The 12,902-nt window shown below is 36.0% G+C and overlaps 1 protein-coding gene across 8 annotated transcripts in view; it reads right to left on the minus strand.

Annotated features, from left to right (window-relative positions):
• PHC3 (polyhomeotic homolog 3) overlaps positions 1-12,902 on the minus strand; it is an 87,533-nt gene that overhangs the window by 41,842 nt on the left and 32,789 nt on the right. For all 8 annotated transcript variants that reach the window (XR_004956838.1, XR_004956839.1, XR_004956840.1 and 5 more), the window contains exon 7: positions 7,353-7,599. Coding sequence is in view for 5 of the 8 variants with exons in the window: in XM_036243582.1 (XP_036099475.1) it covers positions 7,353-7,599 (247 nt within the window). In the remaining 3 variants the exon portion in view is untranslated. The remainder of the gene's footprint in view (positions 1-7,352; positions 7,600-12,902) is intronic.

Genomic DNA, 12,902 nt, shown 5'->3' on the forward strand with positions numbered 1-12,902 from the left:
GGTCCTCAGAAAATCTATATTAACTTTTAACAAAGTCTATCCACTTGAATTCCTTCTTTGGGGAGAAGAGGAGTGTCAGTGAACAAGTATAATACATATAAAGATAACTTTAAAATCATAAAAATGCAATATTAAAATCCATAAAATAAGTCCCATCCTTTCTAATCTGCGTCTAAATATTCTTCCAACTAATTATCAATGTAATTACTTATGAAGCTTCCGAAATAAGTTACCAAACTTAACCAAGATGAAGAGCTGGTATTATTTGACTGAGGAGGAGAAAATGTTTTTGTACAAAAGTTAATTCAGCCCTAGCCGGTTTGGCTCAGCGATTAGAGCATTGGCCTGTGGACCAGAGAGGCTAGGGTTCAGTTTCTGCTAAGGGCACGTACATGGGTTGCAGTTTGTCCTCAGCCCCAGCTGGAGTCGTGTGGGTGGTAGCCACTTAATGTGTCTCTCTCACATCGATGTTTCTCTCTCTCTCTTTTCCTCCCTCTCGCTCTATTTGAGAATAAAGGCAAAATTGTCCTCAGGTGAGGATTTAAAAAAAAAAAAAAAAAGTTAATTCAGAAACTCCTAGAGCACGGTCAAATAATCACTATAACTAAGAAATGAAATTTCAGGGGCCCTTCCAAATCTTTGCTTGCAGAGAGAATGAGACAATAAAAAATTCATGCTGTCTAAATAAAGGATCTGGTTTTACTTCTCCCCCCACCACCAACAAAAACAAGCACATAAACAAAATACCTACAGTAATCTATATGTTATAGTACCAGTCTTCTCCACAGAGGAGCCACTCAAAACAGGGATAATATATATACAAAGAATTAACAAAATCAAGCATCTCCCTCATTATGCCTCTTTAGCATACTAGTGTTTGTATTTACACAAGGGAGATGGTGGTGCAATCCTCTCTATCTAAATAAGAATGGAAACTGGGTTCACTATAAGTGTAGAATCACTATGCTACACACACCTCAAACTAATATAATATTGTATGTTAACTGTAATAGAAAATAAATTTTTAAAAAAGAAACGGGGGCCAAGCTGATGTGGCTCAGTGATTGGGCGTCGACCAATGCACCAAGAGGTGGCCAGTTCAATTCCCAGTCAGGGCACATGCCCAGGTTGTGGGCCCGATCCCCAGTAGGGAGCATGCAGGAGGCGGCCAATTGATGTTTCTATCTCTCTGTCCCTCTCCCTTTCTCTCTCTCTCTAACGTCAATAAATAAAAAATATTTAAAAAAACAAAAACATTTTGCATCTACTTTTATATTCAGCCACATTTGTGACAAAGGCCTCATAAAAACTTGAAACAATTTTTTTTTTAAACATTTCTGCATGTGGTTGTTTGCTTTTTAATGGTTGTTTGCTTTTTAAAATTCTGGAGATCCAGCCCTGGCCGGTTTGGCTCAGGGGTTGTAGTCCAGCCCGTGGACCAGAGAGTCCTGGGTTTGGTTCCCGCTAAGGGCACTTACCTCAGTTGCAGTTTGTCCCCAGCCCCGGCTGGGGTCGTGTGGGTGGCAACCAGTAGATGTGTCTCGCTCACGTCAATGTTTCTCTCTCTCTTCTTCCCCCCCCCCTCTCCCTCCTGCTCTATCTGAAGATTAATACAAAATTGTCCTCTGGTGAGGATACAAGAAAAAAATAAATAAAATTCTGGAGATCCTTTAAATAAATTAACATCTGATTAACATCTTAAAAAAGAGGCATTTAGAAGGTTCAATAAATATCTATGAATTTTTTAAATAGAAATTAAGTCTAAAATTTCATCTAATCAAATAATTTTCATATAACTAGACTAGTATACTTCAAACTGAGACTGAAAATTTGTCGGCACTTTACAAATGTGTTGATAAAGACTCTATAATGAGTAAATTCTTGAATTTCTATAGTGTGCCTTTCCTTCAAAGGGCTCTAGTTACTTTCACACTGCTCATCTTACTAATAAAAAAAAATGCCTATTAAGTAGATAGGTATTATTCTCTTTTTACGGATAAAGAAATAGTGTGTTTACAAGCATAACAGCAAAGGCCCATTTTAATTCAATGTTTAAGTTATAATTAAAATTTATATATTCTTTAAGTACAACGGATATTATATTCACAGGAATAAAAAATACTTCTGTGCTCTAGAAGTAAGCAATCTTTATATTCTAGAGTTGATAATTCAACAGATTAACAGTCTATCCTTTCACCTAGATTAAATTTTTCTTTGATCAGAAATCAGTGAGGCTATTATATTAGTCCATAAGTCTAACTGACAAGCACATCTATTACAGAATAATTATGAGGCTATATGAAACAATACTTCTGTACAAGAAAAGCCCTAGTGCTCTGGAAAATCATATCATGCTTGCTTTTTTCTGAAATATATTTTATTATTATTATTATTATTATTATTATTGGCATTATACTTGAAGAATCCATGACTGGCATCATCTCTCACTTATATAGAACTCTTTAATAACTGTAAATAATCGCCTGGCCAGTGTGGCTCACTGGATTGAGCATTGTCCCCTGGACTGAGAGGTCCTGGTTCGATTCCCAGCAAGGGCACATACCTGGGTTGTGGGCTTGATCCCCAGTCGGGGGCATGCAGGAGGCAGCCGATCAATGTTTCTCCTTCACATCGATGTTTCTATCTCTCTCTCCCTTCCTTTCTCTAAATAATCAATAAAAACATATTAAAAATAATAACTATAAATAATATATTATTTTAAATTACTAAATACATTATTTCATTCAGTAGTTAAAACAACCCCATGAGGTAGACGGGGTATTACATTAATCCAATATATTACAAAAACCCATAGTCCTAACTGAGTCTGGATGGATTGAATGTTTGTGTCCCACAAATTTGTATGTTGAAGCCCTAAACCCAATTGTGACTTTTTAGTGATAGGGCCTCTAAGGAAGTAATTCAGGTTAAATGAGGTCAGAAAAGTGGGAGCTTAACCTAAGAGAATCAGTGCCCTTGTAAGAAGAGACTCCAGAGAGCTCATTATCCTCTCTGCTAGCACGAAGACGAAAGGCCGCGTGAGAACACAGCTAAAAGGCAGCCATTTGCAAGCCAGGAAGAGAACCCTCACCAAAAACTAAAACATTGCTAGATCTTGATCTTGGGCTTTCCAGCTTCCAGAACTGTTGCTTAAACCACCCAGTCTAAGGTATTTTTTTATGGCAACCTGATCAGATTAACACAGGTTTTTCATTACACAATGAATTAACGTCTGCAAAGAAAAGGGTATATATTTTTTCCAACTAGACTAATTTCATAAAAGCTATAAAAACTGCTATAAAAAAATTTGAGCTCTAATATACTTAAGGATAATTTCCAGACATTTGCCTTATATATATATATATATTTTTTTTTTTTTTAAATTCTCACCTGAGGATATTTTTCCATTTATCTTCAGACAGAGTAGGAGGGAGAGAGAGAGAGAAACCTCGACACGAGAGGGGACACATCGACTGGTTCCTCCCACACAGCCCTTACCAAGGCTGGGGACAAACTGCAGCTGAGGGAAGTGCCCTTGACTGGAAACGAACCTGCAACTCACTGATCCGTGGGCCGATGCTCTAACCACTGAGAAAGACCAGCTAGGGCTGCCTTATTTTATATAATAAAAATAAAATTATTAGCTATCAAGTGGGAACACCCCTTCAAGAAGAAATGAAGAAAACAAAATGATTTTAGCACCCTAAAAATACACAGAAGGAAACAACAACCATGTCCATTTTAATATTAGACTAAGCTAAATTGGAACACAGATTTTTTTCTATTTGAAAGTGACCTGTAGGAACAAGCATTTTTGTAATTGAGAAAAAGGACAAATTACCAATCCAAAAATGTCCAAAAAAAAAAAAAAAAGTTTAGCTTCAGATTAAACTTCTGACCAACAAGAAAAACTAAAAGGGTGGAAAATACAGCTTTTGCCAGAAGATACAAATTGCTTTGAATAATCACAGTGTATTTAATGAATTTATAATTTGGTAGCTGCAAAGGTTTATATGATTTAGGATATTCCATTTGGTTTTGTTGCTAATCACCAACACTGTAGAATATTCGAGTTTGGTTAATACACATAACATCTGCATTTGGAGTTGCAATTGTCCTGAGAGCCTGTTGGTTTTAGCTTATTGGTCTTCTCCATACCTACATAAAATAGTGGTCATAAGAAGACAACAATAAAGATATTATTGCACTTTCAATGAAAGGGGAACAATAATTGTCAACTTAGGACCAGGTACTGGGAGTTCAGGGAGACTGAAAATCTGAATATAGATAGATCTCTTTGCTTGAACTAACCCTGAAAAGGTTCCTAGCTTTCTCTGAAGGCAACATTCTCTTTGGAAGGGAATTAACCTACCCTCCATTATAATCTATCAATCCACTATAATCTATGGGCATCACTAGAAATTGTCCTGAACAGTCATTCCAAGCACAGTGGGTGATCGCTGCTCCTTACTGACTCCTTTCAGCACTAGCCAGAGGCTGGTTTGAGGCTGAGAATACAAAAATTCAGTATAAAAACCCTGTTATCAAGCCATACAGAGAGCAAAACCTGGCATGCAGATATTTATAAAAAAGAATTCACTGGGGGGAAAAGGAGAAACATCTGTAGCAAAAATTAATTAATTTAAAAAATATAAATAAAAAATAAGTTAATGAAAGGAAAAAAAGAATTCACATCTAACTATACTGTGAATAAATTTATTAATTTATACATTATAAAAAAGCTTGTACTTAGGTCTAAGATTCAGATTTAAGAATTCTAGGTAGTGATACCTAATTAATACAAATATAAAAAATTATGCTATAACTTCCATTATTTAAATGGAAAAAAACTATTAATTCAACAAATATTTACTGTCCACCTATTGTAGAGAAGTACATACAAGACACAACTTAGTACAGTCAAGATAAAAGGATGGAAAGGTGAATCTGAAAAAAGGATTAAAGAGTTAATAAATGGACCGGCCGGTATGGCTCAGTGGTTGAGCGTCGACCCATGCACCAAGAGGTTGCCAGTTCAATTCCCAGTCAGGGCACATGCCCAGGTTGTGGGCCAGATCCCCCGTGCGGGGCATGCAGGAGGTGGCCAATCGATGTTCTCTCTCATCGATGTTTCTATCTCTCTCTCCCTCTCCCTTCCTCTCTCTAACATCAATAAAGGGGGGAAAATGTTTTTAAAGAAAGAGTTAATAAATGTAAAGTGCCTGACACATACGTGCTTGATATTATTATCTTACCCTCAAAGAGGTTACCATCTAATAGAAGAGCTAAGATCATAGGTTTATAAATAACTATAAAAGAAAAAGTGCCATAAAAATGTTATACAAGTTCAGAGTAATGAGAGACTTCTAACTAGGGGGATCAAACAATTCCAACATATTGAGATTGGGTGATTTAGAGAATGTGGGCAGTATTAGCATAACAGAAACTTAAAAAGAGAAATATGTCTAGGTAGAGAGAATGCAGACTTCAGTAGTGTAAAATAAATCTTTAAAAAGTAATGCAGAGTTATAATAGGATAGAAAGATGCTTGCCTGATGAGGTTGGAGAAAAGGATTTTTTTTTTAATCCTCATCTGAGGACATTTTTCCATTTTTTGTTCAGATAGAGTGGGAAGGAGAGAGAAGAAGAGAGAGAGAGAGAGACGTGAAAGGGACACATCAAGTGGCTGCCACCCGCACGACCAACCTGGGCCGGGGACAAACCCTGGTCTCTCTGGACCACAGGCCGACGCTCTAACTGCTGAGCAAAACCGGCCAGAGCGAAAAGGATTTTTTTTTTAAATGAAACATATGTGAGGTGTCTAGCCCAGTGCATCACATATATACACACACATACACACACACACACACACACACACACACACACACACACAGATATTTTCAATAAACAATAGTTATAGTGGTATAAAAACATGTGTATAGCCCTGGCCAGTTTGGCTCAGCGGTTAGAGCATCGGTCTGCGGTCCAGAGAGACCAGGGTTCAGTTCCCGCTAAGGGCATGTACCTCGGTTGCAGTTTGTCCCCAGCCCTGGTTGGGTCATGTGGGAGGCAGCCACTCGATGTGTCCCTTTCACGTCGATGTTTCTCTCTCTCTCTTCCTCTCTCTCCCTCCCACTCTATCAAATAAATAAATAAATAAATAAATAAATAAATAAATAAATAAATACATGTGCATATATATTAAGATTAGGGGAGACCTAAGTATGCTGAAGAAGCAAAGAAAAAATCCAGCATAAGGGAGACAAAAGACGCCATAATAACTATGATAAAGACCAGGAGCCAGTAAAAACGATGCAATCAATGACACAAGCAAATATTGCTAACTTTAAAGAAGAAAGCGGATAATTCCTTATCTTATCAGAGTGAAGAAAGCTCAGCACTGACAAATTCTGAGATGAATAAAAGAGATGGTAAGAAAATTTGCTCTCAAAGGCCCCAACATTTTCAGCATGAGAACCATGAAGCAAGGTTATCTGTAGATAGCAGGAGTGCACATGGGATTCAAAGGTTGATGAGAAAGAAAATGACTTAGTTGATTCCCTGACATCTTCCTCTCAGAGGTGAAATCCGAGATGGAAAAAAGCAACATGGTATAAAAAATAATTGTGCATAATCCTTATTTTTGGAAAGTGATAAATTCCTCCCACTAATGACAATTTTACACAAAAACATAAAAACTTGCTTTTCTAAAGACTTTTAATTTTGTTCCACTAAAGCATATTAAATAAACTACAGACAAATCTTGTTTCTAAAGCTAAAAGGTTTTATTATCGCTGAGACCAGCACATAATGAAGATAATCAAATGTCAATTGATCAAAATATATATGTGTGTGTATGTATATATAAGTATATATACACATACATATATGTGTATTATTACAATTTGTTTTAATTGTTGGGCTCTTTTTTTATTTTATCCTCACCCGAGGACATTTTTGCACTTATCTTCAGTTAGAGCAGGAGGGAGAGAGGAAGGACGAGAGAGAGAGAAACATTGATGTGAGAGAGAGACAATGACTGGTTGCCACCCACACGACCCCAACTGGGGCCGGGGACAAACTGCAACCGACATATGTGTCCTTAGCGCGAACCAAACCCAGGCCTCTCTGGTCTGCAGGCCAATGCTCTAACTGCTGAGCCAGGGTGCTGTTGGGCCCTTTTGATTCTTTTTTCAAGCTACAATATTGAGATATTCTTTTTTAACTTATGAAATTCACATTTTGAAATGCTTTAAAAGTATCATTTTTATTCAAGTAATGGACATCTTTGTTTTTCTCTGCCTGTAATAAAATGAATAATGCAACTATTTTCAACAAAAGTTTTATCCCACCTGGTGCTATTAACTGGTGAATACTTGATGTCCGGGTGACAGCTGTGCTTCGTGATTCCAGACTTGGACTTTCTCCTTTCCTATTACTTTCTGGAGAAGGATCTCGTTGGCTGATTTTTGAACTGGTCACTGTTGTTTTGTTATGACAAATTGTCAATGACTGAGTATGACTAGTGCTTTTTGGTGGACCATTCTGTGAGCTAGATAACACACCCAACCTCTGGCTGCGTAATGTTAAATTCTGAACCTAAGGACCACATAACAAAAAATAAGGATGAAATAGATGGTATTAATTGATGTGGTAATCATTATCATTATAATGACAACACATTTATATTATGCTCTTCATACATAAGCTCCAAGCACTTGAAACAACAAATTAATCCTAAAGGAAAGGGGAGTTATTATTCTAAGTAATCAAATCTTAAAATATTGTGACATTTTTTAAAAAGATATTAAGGGAAAGAGAGAATCATTAAGAACTAAAAGAAAATGGAATATATATATGAACTATGAGTAAATTATTCTGCAACATACTGCATTTAAAAATTATTACCAGCTTGGAGACAGCTAACGAGAAGGAGAAAGAGGAAGGTTATTCTAAGTAAAGGGGAAAACTTGAGCAAACTTGCAGAGGCAGGGGAGCCCAAAGGGTGTAGGGAAGAATCTCAGTCTGACTGTTCCATGCCAGGATTGTGAAACATTTTAAGGTTACAAGAACCTCAAAAACTTAGATAATTAGAAGAATGTGGATACATAAGAAAGAGACAACAAAAAAGTTACCAGCTCTATAGAGATTATAAGGAACCACTAATCTTGTAAGAAAATTAATTCTTAAAATCACCTGCCCCATTGTGATAATTATGAAAATAATTTTCCATTAACTCCTTTTTTAAGATAACTTAGTTAGATTTCGTTATTGTATGAAACACTTAACTTGCCTCTGAGAACCAGACCTCACGAACTGAAAAGATTGTGCATGGCCTTGAAATGGTTTCTGTGATGGCTCCTGTCTATACCCGGTGTCATTCTAAAAATACTGCCAGTCTGGATGGTGGCAAGGATCATCCCAATTACAGTCATGTGAGGTTTATAACATTTCCAAACAGCCAGGCAGAATATGCCTCTCCAATAACTGCCTATGTTTTTGCCTATCTGTAATGAATGTACCAAATACATTTATACTAACCCTGGGAGGGAAATTGAAGTAAAAGAGATTCTAAAATGATACATGGCTGCTTTATAAATGTTCTTCAGTGTCATGTGTGTTCTGTCTCTACAACTGTATTATTAACGGATGCTCAAAAGCTATCTAGACCTTCTCTTTCCTTGTGTCAAATGAAATGTTCAGCCAATAGCAGGTGCTAAACAAATATTTCAGGGCAGTCGAGGTTTTCATCAGTTCCATACTAAGCTAATGCAAGAATCTTCTCAGTGAGACCATATGGAGTATCTTCTCTGATTTTTATCAAATATTTCATAGTAATATAAGTGGACTAAAAACTACTGTATTACTGAAATTTAATGCAAAAATAAAATATACTAAAACCCAAGTTTCTCAGCTTGCCACTCAAAGCCCTTCAAAGTCAAGGCCCAAAGCACATCAAGCCCCATTTTCCACTACTCCAGTCCATAATACTCATATCCTAGCCAAACTGTTCTATTCATTCTTTTCCAAACTACCTTGCAATTCCTTCATTCAGAGCCCTTGCTCAAGTTCCTCTTGCCTCAAATGCCATTCCTCCTCAACCCTCCTTCAAGGCCCAGTAAAAATCCCATTCAATCTCCCAAAGAATCCTCCCTAAAGTCCCTGGTTAGAAATAATCTCTCCTCCCTTAGCTAATGCTTTTCCCATAGAATTTGAATCATATTGGCCTATAGCAGTGACTAATGTGTAGCTTATTTTAGCGTTGCTCATGTCTGTGTCTAGCTGGCAGCCTCTCATCTCTGACATTCATGTGTGTACTCCTCAGTTCTGTGCCGCAGACATGACAGAAATGCCACAAGTCTGAGGTAGTACTATATATCTGATTCTCAAATATATATTTACACGGCTTTCTTCTTTCTTTTTTGTATTTATTTCTATTTATGGTTTTCTTAGACTAACATTAAAAACTATTCATATTTTACCAAAAAAATCTTAACAAATATCTAGTGGAGGCACATTAAAATCTTAAAAACTTGACAATTTAAAAAATTTTTTAAATTTAAAAAGCATATATATTTACAATGTAAATAAAGATTTGACACAATGTACCCTAAAACCTGCAGCAGTCCATTTCTATAAAATAATACACTCTTTTCTTCTAATTTTCCTTTTGTTTTCTAAAATTCTGAAAGAACATCTATGTGTGCGTATTTTATATAATATATACTACATATTTTTATATGTATAGATAAAATTTAGACTATGGCTATAAAACCTATGGTCATCTTGGCTTAAATATTACAATAAATTTCAAATATGTAAACTATACTTCCAAAGCATATTACAAAGTTAATTTAGCTACTAATAGGAAGATCATATATTCAGATTTCCTTGACAGAGCTTCACTTTGGAAGAGAACACATCCTTTCTAAATAAAGAACATTAGGGTGCTCTGATGTCCAACTTTCATTTCATCTAGACTTTTCCTATAATTAAATTATGGAAACTTTCTGACTTTTGAAAAAAGTCACATGAAGTAATTTTTGCTAATTTCATACCTTACATTTTTACAATGGTTTACCAAATACTCTCACACAAATTTTTCAGTTTGAATCTAAGAAATACTGTGTGAATTACTGTAGCATCCCTTCTTTGCCTAGGAGGAAACTAAGTGTTAATATTACATTGCTGGTAGTAGAGCTGAGTTTCTAAATTTTAAATCCAAAGTGCTGTTTTCTTCTCAATTCTCACTGCATTCCCCAGACAGTAAGATCTCTTACTTTCTATAAACATACCTTTAGTCCTATGATATATCTTTCTGAAAATAAATATTTTTAAATTAATAAAAATTTACATAGTGGGAAGAAGGGATGGAGCATTTAAAACAGTAAATAAAGGTAAAATACTTCGAAATTTCTCATTTTTAAACAGTATGCTAAAAATAAATTTTAATACTAAGGAAAAATTAACTGTTATACCGACTTCTAGCACTTAAAGAGTATGACAATAAAACTTCAAATTTGGTAGTTCTCAATTACACACTATTTTAAAAACTGAAAATATAACCTTTAAAATTAACAAAGTGGAGGCACAAATTTTTCAAAACTAACAGCCCTGAGAATTTGAGGAAAGTTACCACTGGAATATTCAAAGTATTAGCATCACTTACCACTGCCATTTCAAAAGCATAGCAGAGAAAAACATTGTAGAGAAATTCCTAAAGGCTCCTCAAAGTCTACCCTTGAATTAAGTCAGATCATCACAGAGCCACATACCTGTATCACATTAAACTGAAGCCACTTTTATAAATTACTTTACTGTGGTCATTATACTATTAAAGACACTGTACGATGTTTTCTCTGTGAGAACCCACAAGGCAGACTGTGCTCTAGAAAGCATGTTAGTGTATTTTCCTAGCTGGTTTATTTTACCTTGAGTGCTTGAAATCATTGTGTTGAGATTCACTATTAGCTACTTCCAAGCTAAAAACCAAATCTGTGACTCGTCTTTAGACAATATATAACAAAAATAGTAATTAGTAGCATGTGATATCTTACATGCCAGGCAGTATGCTAAGTACTTTACGATTATTGTCTCATTTATTCCTTGTAACAACTCTTGAGCTATCACTTCTAGTTTACAGTGAAGAAACTGAGGCTTAGCAAAAGTAATAATAATAAAAGCTAACATTTAGTGAGTGCTAACTTATATGTATGAGACATTGTTCTATTTTTCATTTATTAACATATTTAATCCTCACTACAACCTATAAAATAAGCATTATAATTATTTTGCAAATATTTATTTTATATTGTTGATACTGAAGCAAGAGACTAAGGATGTCCAATGACAAAGTGGTAGAACAGGTACCTGAACCCAGAGAGTCTGGCTTCAGAGTCCAAACTTATAAACATTATGCTGTACTGTGATCTTGTCCAAAATCAATTGGCTGGCAAATGACAAGGCTGTTGTTGGAGTCAGAATTTGGATCTAGGTCTTCCTCTCCCCACCATTGCAAAAAAAAGTACTAATGAGTGCCTATAATGTTCTAGACACTAAACATACATGTTACTCGTTCTTCAACCCACCCTGAAAGTATGTATGATTATTAGAGATGTTTGATGGCTTGTCTAAAGCCACACAACTACTAAATAACCAAATGAAGAGTTGAACTTAAGTCCATGCAGGACTTTAAGCATATAATCTGAATAGCCACCCCACTCCTAGCTCCATGCCACTTTCCTTTATTTGTGCTTTTTTTCTTGCATGTTTTCAATTTATTTTATCTTATTTTAGTGTATGCATCTTGTAAATCAATTAACATTTTAGTTGGAACAAAATATAAAAAAGAAAACTGAAAATATTCTGGAAGTTCATAATAGTCTAGCTCTATTATGTTTTTAAAAAGAAAACAGAAAATCATTACTCCAACAAATCCATTCCACAAAGAGACCTTGTAAAGGTTTAGAGCTGAAAAAAAACCTTAAAGTTAACAAAGACTAAGGTCTCATTTTGTAAATATGGAAACTAAAGTCCAACAAAGTTCAGTAATTGTGGGAGGGTCATAGAGCATGTTAGGGAAAACCCAAGTTCAATTGGTTAACATCTTTATATGCTAATAATTAAAACTGTTCTTTATTATTAAATAAAATATAGAGAGGGTCTATGAAAAGTACCAAAGAGCCCTGGCCAGTTTGGCTCAGCGGTTAGAGCGTCGGCCTGCGGTCCGGAGAGACCCAGGTTCGGTTCCCGCTAAGGGCATGTACCTCGGTTGCAGTTTGTCCCCGGCCCTGGTTGGTCGTGCGGGTGGCAACCGCTCGACGTGTCCCTTCACGTCGATGTTTCTCTCTCTCTCTCTGTTCCTCTCTCCCTCCCGCTCTATCTGAACAAAAAATGGAAAAATGTCCTCGGGTGAGGATAAAAAAAAAAAAAGTACCAAAGAATATTATTACTATCTCATTTTTTGCTTTTTACCAGAAGACTGAGGCTATTAAATTAGAAATAAGAAGCCCTGGCCAGTTTGGCTCAGCGGTTAGAGCGTCGGCCTGCGGTCCGGAGAGACCCGGGTTTGGTTCCCGCTAAGGGCACGTACTTCGGTTGCAGTTTGTCCCCGGCCCTGGTTGGTCGTGCGGGTGGCAGCCACGCGATGTGTCCCTTCACGTCGATGTTTCTCTCTCTCTCTCCTTTCCTCTCTCTCCCTCCCACTCTATCTGTACAAAAAATGGAAAAATATCCTCAGGTGAGGATAAAAAAAAAAAAAAAAAAAAAAAAAAAAAAAAAAAAAAGAAATAAGAAGCCAAGGATGATCCCAAGATAAAATAATTTCCATGGAAAAAATACCAAAATGGTATCATACAAAGTAATATTCTATTCAATTGTTTTAATTTAAAATTTGCTCACTT

The sequence above is a fragment of the Molossus molossus genome, unplaced genomic scaffold (assembly GCF_014108415.1).
Source record: "Molossus molossus isolate mMolMol1 unplaced genomic scaffold, mMolMol1.p scaffold_m16_p_5, whole genome shotgun sequence".
In the NCBI taxonomy this organism is placed as follows: Eukaryota; Metazoa; Chordata; class Mammalia; order Chiroptera; family Molossidae; genus Molossus; species Molossus molossus.